Source organism: Dendroctonus ponderosae, unplaced genomic scaffold, assembly GCF_020466585.1.
Source record: "Dendroctonus ponderosae isolate FM_Combo_2020 unplaced genomic scaffold, Dpon_F_20191213v2 Dpon_F_20191213_7, whole genome shotgun sequence".
NCBI classification, from domain to species: domain Eukaryota; kingdom Metazoa; phylum Arthropoda; class Insecta; order Coleoptera; family Curculionidae; genus Dendroctonus; species Dendroctonus ponderosae.
The window spans coordinates 6,627,742-6,641,321 of record NW_026018916.1 but is presented as its reverse complement, the minus strand read 5'-3'; the positions used below and the strand labels follow the sequence as shown (position 1 = coordinate 6,641,321).

Genomic DNA, 13,580 nt, shown 5'->3' with positions numbered 1-13,580 from the left:
TGGGGTTAAAACGAGTTAAGCAATGAGGAGTGTTAGGAGTATTTGTGCTGGCCATGTGCTAATAAAAATTACGATTTAGTATTATTTTGGATTCGAACGCAAGAAATTTTCCAACAAAAATAATTAAGAATGGAAAAAAGAAGACAGTGTTATTTTGTCAATGCCATTGTTAGCCACACCTGTTTATTCTTAAATAGATGCTAACCTTTCATTTTCCTGCTGCCAACACCTTCGATCTGGGACCAGAAGGTACCATGTTGGGGCAGTGAATGAAAGATAGTGACACAGTTGGCATACGACTTTGGCACTTTCAATACTTTTAGAAGTTTTTACAAAATTCTCGTTTAAATGGATTATACATATTGCTTACGCAACAGCGGCGACAATGGAAACTTAAAAGAAAAACTGAATGGAATGCGATCCGATTTAACATTGCTGAAAGAAAAACTCTATCTAGAAAAACTCTATCTAGAAAAAGCGCTATTAGCAAAGCAACAGCAGGAACAAGCAGACCGTCAATCCTGTGGATTCAAACAATCCGACTATCAGGTAACAATTTTTATATTCGCTCTTGCAAACATTTCAAATCGTTTCGATCGTAGCAATACACAAAATATACAATTTTCCTTTATTGATGAAGAAAACATTTACCGGATAATAATACCGTGCGAAACGCGATACCTACTTTTCGTCCTTTACAAACCTTAGATAATTCCCTAAGGCTCTTAGTCTTATAAATCTTGCGGCGCTCTCGGAAACCGCCCTTAGCAGGGATGAGTCCTTCATATGTCGGATACGCATCCTTAACATCGCCGGCGTTGGAGCAATCGCTTCAACTTTTATTTAATTTTTATGGCTCGGCAATTTTATAGCAAAGCTTAAATCCTGTCGTTTATAGGTAGCTCAAAAGTAGCCAAAATTGTTTTTATTTTGATGTATCTACAAGATTACTGGGAGAAAGTAGGAAACGATTCCGGACAATTCTTGAATTAGGACTAAATCTGCGAATTTATGTGCCTTTTAAATTTGCAAAATTTAAATGCTCTCAAACGCTTTGCGTTAAAATACTGACCATCTAAAGGCATTTTCTGAGAAAAATTATCAAATAAATTTTTGCTAAAACACTTGCCTCCTTCGTCGCTTTGCAAAAAGTTTTGAAACCCGTTTCGAGCTTCAAATTTGGGACAGAAAGCAAATAATTTTTAATCAAAAAACGAACAAAATCAGCGAAAGTTTATAATAATACAATATTTGGAAAACTCTTGGAAACTGGCAAAATACTGGCAATCTTTTATGCAACAAAATTAAGAGATCATTATTAAGAGAAAATTAAGAGATTTTTTGCAGGAAAACTCGTCGACTTTCTAGATGACTTTTTTAAATTGTTTGAACAAAGTAGTAAAACGTTTCTCAGAAAAAATATTGATGACTTTTTTTAGATGTGAACATTCCAGTCTCTGGTCTCGTAAAGAAACCCAGTTTTTTCAAATGCGCCAATGAATTCGCGCATTTTTTTTTTCATAGCATATTTGCCTTGAGTTGAGTGCTTCCACGGGACAATTTCTAACTTGGATAGTTCAGCCCATAGTAGGAAAACTTTGTATTAACGCGAAGAATGTTGTGAAATGAAGGGTTCGGTTGGTTGAGGATTCTTTGAGGTTGTTTTTCTTGTTTGAAGGCTTCAAGCGCCACACATTTACTGTCAGGCTTTTATACTAAAGGGAAACAATTATGTATAAAATTGGCGAACTTTGACTCAAGCAAGCAACAAATACCTAACCCAAGCGAGCTCTTCCAAATGTCCTTAATCTCTCGTATAAAACAGGACGATCAAACATCGCCACATTCGCTAGAAGATCGTTTGTTTCCTCACTTGAGAATATCGAAAAAGTCTTATTATATCGAAGATTTGATCGATTTAAAGTGGTTACTTCACAAGCAAGATAGTAGCGTCTATTTAAGTACATTTGCATTTTTGAAGAGCACACTTTAACAACTGTGGTCTTTCAGTTTTTTGACTGATTTTTTTTGCTTTACTTTCTACTCAAAAACGATCTATTTTGAAGAGTTTCACTTAGAAATACTGACAATCTGGAATTCTTTTACGCGAAAAATTACATATAAATTTCGAGCTTTGTAGGAATTTTACAAAAACTTTTTTCAGGGTCGAATTCGGGACGAAAACGAAAATACATTTCTCCCGTTTTGTTCGAAAATCATTAAGGTTTTCTCAAAAACCGTTTACAAAACTTAAAGTTTTTAATCAAAAGCGTAAAAACATTACTTTCTGATGCTTTTCTTCATTCTTGGCAAGCATGGGGTCTAGTCAGCGAAAAATTATAAAATTAACTTTTTGACAAAATATGATGATGAAATACTGCTTGATTTTTTTATTTGAATTGAGATGTTAAGTGAATCATTTCCACGAATAATTGATAATAGTCGTAAGAACAAAGGTTATGAGAAAAGTTTTTAATAAACATGAACTTAAATTAAAAGTTTGTCGTGTCAAAAAGTAACAGGTTTTRTATTTGWTTATTATGGACAGAAATCGTCTGTTTTTCAGTTATGTTTTAGAACCGTTAAACTTACAGGTACCATGGTTCTTCTACAATTTTTGCTCTAAGAAACTTCGTATAAATTGATGGAACTCATGTGATAAAATTTTTCCTTTTATCAATTATTCTTAAAGACAGGCATCTTGATGTCAGTGGTCCCACTTTGAGATTTGATGTTTTGCTTTGTTGAGTTTTCGTTTGCGGACATAGAGGGGCGATAGTAAACGCGCTAACCGACCTTTTTTGTCTTGAATTAAGAAGATATATTATTTACTTGTGAGCTTTACGATAATATCCTGCCGATCCCTGTATTTTCCGTTTTCGTGTGCTTTCGTTGATAACTGTTTGAGCCGATGTTTTTGTCTCTGAGACATTAAAAACTGCTTATCGTTTTTGCCAGAGTATCAACATTCCTTTCTTATTGAGCGAGTTATATGAAATGGTTTTAGGAAACGAGCGAATGTGGAAGTTATTCAAGGTTTTGTTTGATTTTGAACAGAAAGCATCGTGGAAAGCTATATTTTCACAAGTTACATTCTGAACATGGTTTGTCGTTGCTTTTATGACTCGCCTGACAAAAATTATGTTTAATTTTGCTCGAATTTGCTATCCGATTATCCTCGCTAATTGTTAGATGATGTTGCGCCTTTTTGTCTTAGCACCAAAAAACGTTCTTTTCACTCATTGAGAAATCTTGGCAAAGTCAATTTTATACTTTTGTCCAAAAGTTTCGCTCCGGTCTAAACATTAGTTACCTAAAACCAGATGTAATGAATACTGCTAATGGCAGCCCAAAAAGTTGATTTGCCAGGGCACAATTTTCCGTTTAGAGATAAATAAAACAGTGGCTGTGAGAAAATATTCCATTTTATTATTTTTGGTTACTGACCTGCTTGTACATTTAATAATATTGAAAGCGTCGCTTGTTGATAACCGTAATGCTAATTAGAAAAATATACCTACCTGTTGAAGTGCTTGAGCTAATAGGCCAATGAATAGCAGCAAGAAAACACAATTTTTCACATTTAGTGTTCACATTTAGTCAGGCAAAACATTTTTTGTTATATTTTCAAGGTCCATTAAATCAACTTTAAAGGTACAACACGAATTTACTGTCATTGAGTTTTTTATAATTTCAAGCTTTTTGCACATAAATCAGAACGGCAAAGCAATAGGAGTGAACCGGCAATTTTGATGAATAAAACGTACCTGCGGGATATCGAAAAGAAATGCGATAACGAATTGAAGAAGCTTAATGACTACGTATTCAATATAAATGAGTTGAGAAGTACCTGGTAAGACTCCATTTATTGTATAACACAAACCCACAGTTTTTTTCATTTTACTGTATTTGCATTATTTAATATCTACATTTGCCAACGCGGATTTCTGATTAATTATTTCACACCTAATTTATTTTTCAGTTAGTCGAGAAGTGTTGTCTCTTATCCACACTGTTATATTATATTAGTTTATATATTGTTGTTTTGCAGACGATAATAAAATAATTTGATAATGAGATTAGAGTGAGACTAAAAAAATATTTTGAAAAGCTTTCATAAAAACAGCACTAGTTGTAAAAAAATAGTTAATATTCAGAATCCAGACATCTGGAAAGTAATCCTACAATATTTGATACATTTTGACATAATAAATTTCTTGATGTGAATATGGCGCAAAAACTATGCCTATTTTCTAAGCTACCTACACCTTACTGGAAAAAAATTAATATATCCTTGAGCTTATTTCAGATCATTGACTTTAATAAAACGAATTGGCGTTTCTAGATGCCGGAAGCACAAAAAATTAATAACAGCATTATACTCAATTTATCTGGAAAATCTTTCTATTTCGCAGGATAAAAATGAGAAGAGCGCAGAGACTCAATTTGGCGAATGCCGAGAATCCGGAAAAGGAGATTTCGAGCTTATCGGTACCTAGACAATATCTAAAAGGAAAAGTGTTTTATATAGATAGCGACCAGTACTAGACAATCTGTATCTTGTTTTTCACAACTCGTTTTTCTTTCGCTTTTAATCAACTTTTGTGTCATTAAATATTATCCAAAAAGTTCACTTGGAATTTCTGTCGCGCAACCCTTTTGGGATTCACCACATTTATTGCGATAGTAGAAAATTGTGTTCACGTAAGTTGTCATCGTAATTCGAACAAATGGAAGTTGCCGCTGTGCGATACCATAAACCCATTTGCTTCTAATTTAAATATGAAATTCACGCTTATTTTACTAAACACTGACTTGATTGTGGTCATATTATTCTATGAATAATTTAGGGTTTATCAAGCCTACGAATTGGTACTTTGCATCAGCACTAATGATTTTTAATACGAAGTACTTTGCGGACAGATTACTTACCAGGGGAACAATTAGTGAGCTGTTAAGGTTACCGATCGATGTTTTAATGCACTCGCTTCTAACGCCATGTTTTGTTTGGAGTTTGCGACTGTATTGAACTAACAAACTCCCAGCTTTAATTAGTATTTATCTAGTGCTAATAAATACTGATTATCGATCGTCTTATAGCAAACTTATTAGCTGTAGTATTTACCTACCTCAACCGTTTTTGATATACAAGGTGATTCAAAATTAGCGTCATTCCTCTGGGGGTGCTTTACGAATTTAGGAATACAGAAAGTTGTTATTAAAAACTGAGAAATTTGCAAAAAACTATATCAGAAAGACGACAACAATGTATTACAAGGTAATCTGCTTAATTAACATTACGTAGGTAATTACCTGCTATTAAAAACTCCGGTAACCATGGAAAAACACAGAGAGTAACAAGAAAATATGTAAGGATAAACGGCAAACTCAACAGGATTCATTAATTGTAGCAATCTAATTTTTCTGCAGAAATGTCAATATTGTCAACGATAAATTCTTCTTTATTGTCACCATAACCTCGAATTGATGTGTACACAAATAAACGGTCGTTTGTGTCTGTGTAATCACTTTATTGTGCACTGTTCTCGAGCAGCTTCTCGCATTTAGTTAATTAACTCCTACTAAATTTGTACGGGTCGTTCAGTAGAGGATGACTGTGCCCTTATTTTTTGTGTATCTTACATACGTGGTAGGAATGTATCAGTTACTCGGTACTTATTTGGTGCATATATATATAAATATGTATAAACAAAAACGTGAATTTTTCGGTCATTTTATTATAAACACCGGAAGAGATCCAACCTCGCCATGAGTTGATGTTTTGACTTTAAGTACAAGTAATATGTTTCGAGAAAATGTTATTCGAAACATTATGTCAAAGAATATAATGCTTCAACAATAACGGAAAATTAGTACAAAACGCTATATGAAATATTCAGCTCATTAGATGCATTCGGAATACAAAAATGTTCATGCGTGACATATGTGGATTAAGCGAATTCAAGGAAATAACGTTTCCAGGTACTTATAATATATATTACACTAATAAATTCACCTAAAAACTTATGTGAGTAGTAAAAATCAACAAAAACAGCTTCGTACGCGTTCTGGACGAAACCCATCAAAATATTTACGTGTTATTTTAAGGGCTTGGGTCACCAAAATGTTGTAAAAGATATTCAACGGGAGCTGTTTATTTCCCTCAGGAGCTATTTAGAAAATTGGGTGTTTTAGGCACTTCCCTGCGTTCAATAAGTTTATTAAATCAGATTTATTACGTTTTTCAAGTATACTTATGTTTCAAGAAGTTTGTGAGATTTGCTTATTAAAATAGGGTGATTCAAAATTTGCCTCAATCCTTTTAAGGGGCTATATGGCTGACTTAAAGAGTACGAGAAAAAAATATATATAAGTACAGATCTACCGACACGACATTTCATAAATTTATGTTAACAACGCGAGCACAACTAGGGACTAACGCCCTCATTGTGAAACTACATGATCCTCGAAAGATTTTTGCATTCATGTGTTATAAACAGTCAATTTACATCCCTCCCGCGATTTCTGCTACGAGCTACACCTCAAGACATTGTTTGGCACGCATTCGATATTCATTGCCAAGCAAATCTGACACTTTCCTTTCTCCTGAACCTTTTGCGCTCATAAAATTGATATTGCAATAGCCCTCGTTGAGAGAGTAGCTGGAATAAGTTTACATTACCTACAAATCCATGCGAAAAATTGCCTCAAACCCCAGTTGGTGAGCATTGACCCTAAAAACGCAAATATGTGTCTCAGTTTTAAAACTAACTTCTTTAATACTAGAAAAAAAAATTCTCAAACGTAAAACCAGGGGTTCAAGTGGAAATTTTTATACTGAAAAGGCTTAGAAGTAAGATCAGAAGCTATGCAAAGAAGTAGATAAGCAGTAATAGAAAAGCTTCCCATAATACGAAATGGATAACCGTAAAAATTGTGACCCACTTTCATCTTTAGCGTATCCTTTCCCCAAGTAATTTGAATATATGGATAAGGGCCAAGCTTGCCCTCACTTTCGACTTCTTTGAAACCCATCAATAGGAAATGCTTTTTCCGTATACGTAAATAAATTGGTCAAGACAGCTATGCATATACAGGGTGTCAATTCCGAAACTTTCCAAGCTTAATATCTTTCTTGCAGTTGAAAATATGACAAATCGGAAAGACCCGTCAATTTTATTTGTAGGTAAAGGGGATACTTTAAAATTCCTTAAACGGAATATTTTTAGCCTCCTTGTTTAAACCCCCCAGGGCAGGTAGAGGTATCCCTTAGAATATTAAATGGGAAGGGGGGTCAAGTGGCACATCGTTTTAAAAGGCGTTCAATTATCTTTACATTAGTTATTACTTTGTTGCTTTTTGTCCAGAGGTTTCCAAGTAATCGCGTTTCAAAGTTGTAGAAACAATCGACATACATAGCAGAAGCTGTAAGAACTTTTGCCCACAAAGGGCCAGAAGCCTAGGATTATGTTCCCTTTTGAGAAACTCGTTAAAAGTCGTTTATCTAGCCAAATATCAATACAAGGTTTCTTGTTTTCGCTTTTTTATCCGAGTCTGAACGAACGACCTTGTCTTGCGGAAGAGTCCCGATCCATCACTTCTCTTTGCTGTTTCATACAAACCCAGACTTAAAGTGGGTGCTATTTTAAATTCATTTTCAATGTTCAGTATTGAAACAGGATCCCTCTCTACTTTGAAAAGTCGCTCCCCAACTCATAAACAGGCAAATACAATATCTAGTGTCCATACAAGGTCACCAGCCTGCTTTTTTTCTCAGCTAGATCGGTCAAGCAACCCAGCACGAGGGTTGCTCGGCGTCTGTTTCTTTTTCCTAGCGTCTGTAATCCAGACATTTTTAGAAGAGGAGATTTTCATTAAATAAAATTTCAATGGTGTCTCGTCTATCAAGTCGCTAAGCTTTTTGCTGCTTTTTCAAATACGCAAATATATTTTAACGTGTAATATAAAACCTAGATCAGAAGGATGGCATCAATGTTTTTCAAATCTGCCTAATTAACATTACGTAAATACCTGTTGCTTTTTAATAACATTAGGTTAGGAGAACGTTGTTGCTTTTTCGTTAGTGCTGCCAACCTTTTTGGGGCAAATGATTGATTTACCTAGATTGGTCACAGCTGTCATCAGAAACGTCCTGTTAAAGGTTATGTATCAATGATCAATAGCGATCAAATAAAACACAATTAAGTTGCTAAATCAGGAGAGATGTTCGAAGTTCTTTTAATTTTTTCAATTTACAATAATTGAGGTTTATCGGCTGTAAGCCAATCCAAATAAAAATGCACAAAAATGTAACGAATATTTCAATTTATTATGAAACTAATTTCTTCCACAAAAAAATGTATAATTAGACAGCAACATTCTTGTTTTTACGCCTTTTTAAGATTTAATTGCTAGTCTGGTCTAGATATTTTTCAAACGAAAGCGCAGGTGTAAGTTTTTGAATTTTAATCCCGCTTAAATGATCGGATTTTACTAAAGTTGTGATTTTACTAAGAGAAGTGAAGCGGCAACTGAATGGTGGTAATATAATTTCTTTGAATAAGCGATGCGGTTATGGTGTGCACTTTAATATATTTTGTTATAAAAAACAGTAATATTAGTGAAACATTGCCGCAACTATTTAGTGGGCCATTAGAATAAACAAATTTAAACCAGATGTGCATACCATTATCACATGCATGAATCTATCTCAATTTTCACCTAACGACCAAATCTCATCAGGTAGACTTCGGCAATCAATTTAATTCGCAGGGTACCATAACTCAAATGTGTTTGGAATATCGCGGCATAAGTTTCCTAACATGTCGGCCCAGTAATGCTTAAGAGAAAGTTGGCAAACTCCAGCCATATATCTGGCTACCACGAAGAAATCAGGTAAGATGTCTAATCGATAGTAACTTCCTAGAATTTCGGAACTCTAAATGGGGGTAGCAAAACTTTACGAGCCTGAACTTGGTCGAACGACCTGAAAGGTCGTGATTTGATCGGTATTGTGTGTTAATAATGATACAACTTTTGTGTTATGGTTAAAGTTCCGACAGCATATCGCAAACAAAACTACACAACCTTTTTCGTAATTTGAAAAGTTGTAGCCGTTAAGCGGCCTAGCGTTTTTAGATTAGATACCACCGACACCAACGTATTATTTAATTTAAAATAATAATTAGAAATTGTCGTCAGTTCGCGGGAAGCGAATTGGAGAGCTCTGTGGATATCAGATTTAACATATATATGAAGATGAAGACATTTTCAAATTAAAAAACCAATTGAGAGGCTCTTTTTTTGTCTTCTGCAATTCTGCAAAGTTCTTTGCTAGCTAAATCTATGTCACATTTTTGGTGATGGGAATAACCATTGATAGTGTGTTTAAGACATGCAGATACGTCAGAACATTTACTTTGTGCCAAAGCAGAAGCTGCAACACAAGAACAGAAATATTGTTTTTCTTTCCGCTCCGAATTGTAATTAATTACATCAGCACGTCTTCGAATGATGCCTTCAGGACTGAACGAAATGTGATTATTATCCATTTGATTGCTAAATAATAAGTTATCTGCCGAGGACAAAATATTTTAGATCATTACAAAAATGTAAGCACTATTTGCTTGAGTGTAGTGTGTGAGTGTGCTGTGCCATCAAGAAGCAACAAAAAAGAGAAAATGACACATAATACATCGAAATGAATACTTCTCGGCACGATCGAATTCTTGAAAAAATTTTGAGATCGGAACCGCGACGGAAGATTTTAAGTGGTTCGATTTTCAACCAAAACTGTAAACAATACCCGCACCGAAAGGATGCTATCGACTGCGCCAATTTTGTTTCTGGTTGTAAGCACACAACGTGAACAACGGTTTTTAACAAACTTTAATTTCACAAACTAAAAGAATTTACAACAGCGTAAAACACTTGATGGTGTCAAATTTACAACTTTACGGTGTCGAAGGACCTAAATAGGCATCTTTTACTAATGACTATCACGATCACTAATAAACCACAAAAATAATTTTTGCGAATGAAGTTGTAGAAAGAAACGTCCGAAAATAGCGTCGTTAAAATAAGCCTATAAAAACGGTGTTTTTCGAATTATTCCTTAGCAGCTGCTCTTCTGAACGCTGTTTTAGTTTCTGTACCTTAGTAATTTTGATATTGTAGATTTTTGAACAGATTTTTACAAGTGCTTTATTCTAAGCGCATGGCAATAACTGAATCAATATCAACTTATATACTCCTTACTTTTAATTGATGGTGAAAATATTATACTTTAATTGCTTAGTGAGCAATTGTGACGGTTTCCAAGACGAAAACAAAAATATCCCTTAACATTATTTCAAAATGCCATCAGCCACAAAAACAAGTTTATTAAATAAGCTCACAAGTTTTATTCCTCTCGTGTAGGATAGTTTTCCTTCCACTCCTTTCCATATTTTTTTAAGGCAAAGTTATAAATATCATCCAACAAAGACGACTTGGCTTGGCAGGATATAACACGTGTTTTTGTTTTAGATAGCGGTATTGGGAAACTGAAAACCCATAATCTAATCGAAAATCGGGTTAAGAATATCTCACGAGAACGTACCATATATTCTTTCAAAACTTGCGGCGGAAGGAAATACTATATATTGGATCACACATCCGTTTTTATCCAATATGAACGCTTTCTTTGTGGTGAAACAGTTTTTTGGTTGTTATATTGATCGTGAAGGCGTGCACTTTGAAAGGTCACAAGAGTTGAAGATTTAAGTTCGTATTCAATTCTTTGAAAGTTTTTGAAAGCCGTTGTGCATTCCGCAAAGCTTTTTTTTTTCAAATGTGGGCATTCTGCATTGGGAAAACGGAACCCAAAAATATGCAAACTAAATAAAGGTTTTTTAAGCTGATATTGTTTTTAGAAAGATGTGGTTTTGCCCCATACATTGGTCGTATTTTCTAACAAATCGTATTAATTGTACACAAGAAAAAATTTGTTGATGCCTTATTATTACTTGCGGTTTACTAGCTACCGCTTCATTTAAGCTCTGAACTCTAAAACCAGAGGTAACTGCTAATCCCAAAAGCATCTTTCTGTTTACATTTTTTGACTAGTAACAAATGAAACTGAAATTTGGGAAATATTTCCTCTTTGTGCATACATAGTTACAAAAGTTTTGCCGATATCCTGATTTTTCGTTGCCTATTTAAAATTAGCATTAAGCACTTTTCCTGTTTCGATACATTACATTATTTCGGATGCATTGTGTGCCCATGCATTATTGTATCGACCAAGCTTTTCTGTAAATATAAGAAAGTTGTAGCAATTGACAAAAAAGTTGTAATTCAATTTGTTAAGATGTTAAACCCATTAGATCTCATCAGTTTAGCTTCGCCTGAAAATTCGAGTTTGAATCCCTTCTTTTGTATTCCTTCTTATTGATTTTTCTGCTTCCTCGTATATTTGAACCCTCTTCCTTTCTGAATATCTTTTGACTTGACCCGACTGTGCTAAGATACTGAGGAGAAAAGTTCAGGCGACCTACAGACTACTAACTTTTGCCTTTTGCTCCCAAATACTTCACGTCCAATATCTTGGTCTTGCTCGTTTGCTCTTGTCGTGAATTAGAAAATCTTCTTCTTGAAACTTATTCCCGTATCGTTATGCCCGCTCTTCTGTGTAGTTTAAGTCTATATTCTGTTTTAAACCGATTTGTAAGCTGTGCTTCAAATCGCCTATTCATATGACATGGCCGGATTGATGTACACATTGTACAATTGTAGTTTTAACTAACTTTCCGTCCAGATTCCACTGATATTTTCGACGGCCGTGAAATCCTTGCATAGTGAATTTCCTGTTTTAATTGCTTGGTAGAAATTTGAAATTATGTTGCTTACTACGCATAACCCAGAATATTTGTATTTATGTTAAGAACTGATTTATTTTGCGATATACAGTCATTGAATCCTTAATGGCAATGAAAAATACAGTCTCTTGAGATTTTATAAAGCAATTTCATTATTCCTATTAAGTAGATAAAGTGAGTCGCTTCGTGGTCCGGAGCTAATAAATCGACGCCGATATTTCAGTTATTATAGCCGCAAATTGACTACTATTATTTTTAAGTAAGCACCATTACAATCTACTACTACAATAAATGTTTGTAGAATAACCTATGATCGATTTGGGCACTCAGCGTTGTAAAATAAGTGGACATCCAAAACACATAAAATACGTGAAATAACGTTTTGTAGTATAAAAATAAAATTTTATTACACGAAAAATGTCGATGCAATGCGCACTGTTTTGCCTTGCATCTGCCATTTACCACGGTCCAATTTTTACGATTTATTGTTGATTTGTTACTCACATACTTAACTTATACTGAACATTTTTAAACGAAAGTTTTAAAACGTATATAAAACCAATTTGATTGATAAAAAAATAAAAGGCCAGAAAATCTAAGTGCAAGCAAACTCACAGTCAGCATTCGAATATCTTCGAATGAAGTACTTAAACTTCATGGGAAGTAAAACCATTGTGCATTCTACCATTACAATGATCAAGTCCCATTATGGAAAGCAAAACACAACATTCAAAGGCTTTAAAAATGTGCGGCCCTACATAAATTAAACGTTATAGTCAAACTTTGCATATAAAATGCATTTTCGGTCGTTTTATTGGCGCAATGTTTTTCATATTCATGTTTCAATTGGCTTTAAACGAACATTTTGCATTCTACGGACTGCTCCACAGCATTTTTATTTTTAAATAGATATTGTTATTTGGGGCAGTTGCTAATATTCATTAAGATTAAGTTTGGAACCAAAAAAATGTTTGTTCTTGTGATGAGATGAGTTTACATTATAATGGTATTCACTGTTTTCTACTATCCTAGACGCTTAAACTATATCAAATACATCAGCCAGGTATTAATTCATTCGTGGACTTTGAGCAAAAAATGAACATGGCACAGCCGTGACTCAACAGTATCCCCACATAACAGGCACTTTTTGTGAGGAAAGGAATCTCATAAAACGAAATCCATAGAAAGTTGTTTAGGAGAAAAGGCCAAAATAGAAACTTTATCTGATATTTTCCAGGATAATTAATCAATGTAAGCCATCAATGTCTCCACGCTGACATCTCATTTATCATTTTTACGTTGGAGTTTTATGAGAGGTGGTCAGCGCGTTTCGAACGGAAGGATATGCATTGCGATAAATATTATAGAACGTAGGTACCGTCGTTCATCAGTTGTTTCTTTTCATACACGTTATCGAGCGTAATGACCTGCATCTTCTTAAAAACACTGGCCTACATCTACAAGGTATATGTAACACAGATCCACATAGAATTTTTACTATGTGTTTAGCCTCCCGATAACGAAATAGCAATCCAAATATAGCCACCACGTCACATTTTTATGTTACCAACATGTAGTACCATAGCTTTATTCGCGGTAGTGATTCAGGATTTGTTCAGAGCCGATCTTTGACTCCTTCGAGCGAGGCTTTTCGAACCACCTTTTAGTAGTAACAACAGGAGTTTAGTTACTTTGAGCCAAACAGTATTTCCCTAAACTGAA

The 13,580-nt window shown here is 34.4% G+C and overlaps 2 protein-coding genes across 2 annotated transcripts in view; one reads left to right on the top strand and one right to left on the bottom strand.

Moving 5' to 3' along the window:
* LOC109534656 (acetylcholine receptor subunit alpha-like) overlaps positions 1 to 13,580 on the bottom strand; it is a gene marked incomplete in the record, with an annotated part of 139,839 nt that overhangs the window by 95,853 nt on the left and 30,406 nt on the right.
* LOC109534657 lies at positions 260 to 4,633 on the top strand. The gene is made up of 3 exons (XM_019900398.2): positions 260 to 549; positions 3,699 to 3,853; positions 4,416 to 4,633. The coding sequence occupies exons 1-3, from the start codon at positions 349 to 351 to the stop codon at positions 4,546 to 4,548; spliced, it is 489 nt and encodes a 162-aa protein (XP_019755957.2). The 5' UTR covers positions 260 to 348; the 3' UTR covers positions 4,549 to 4,633.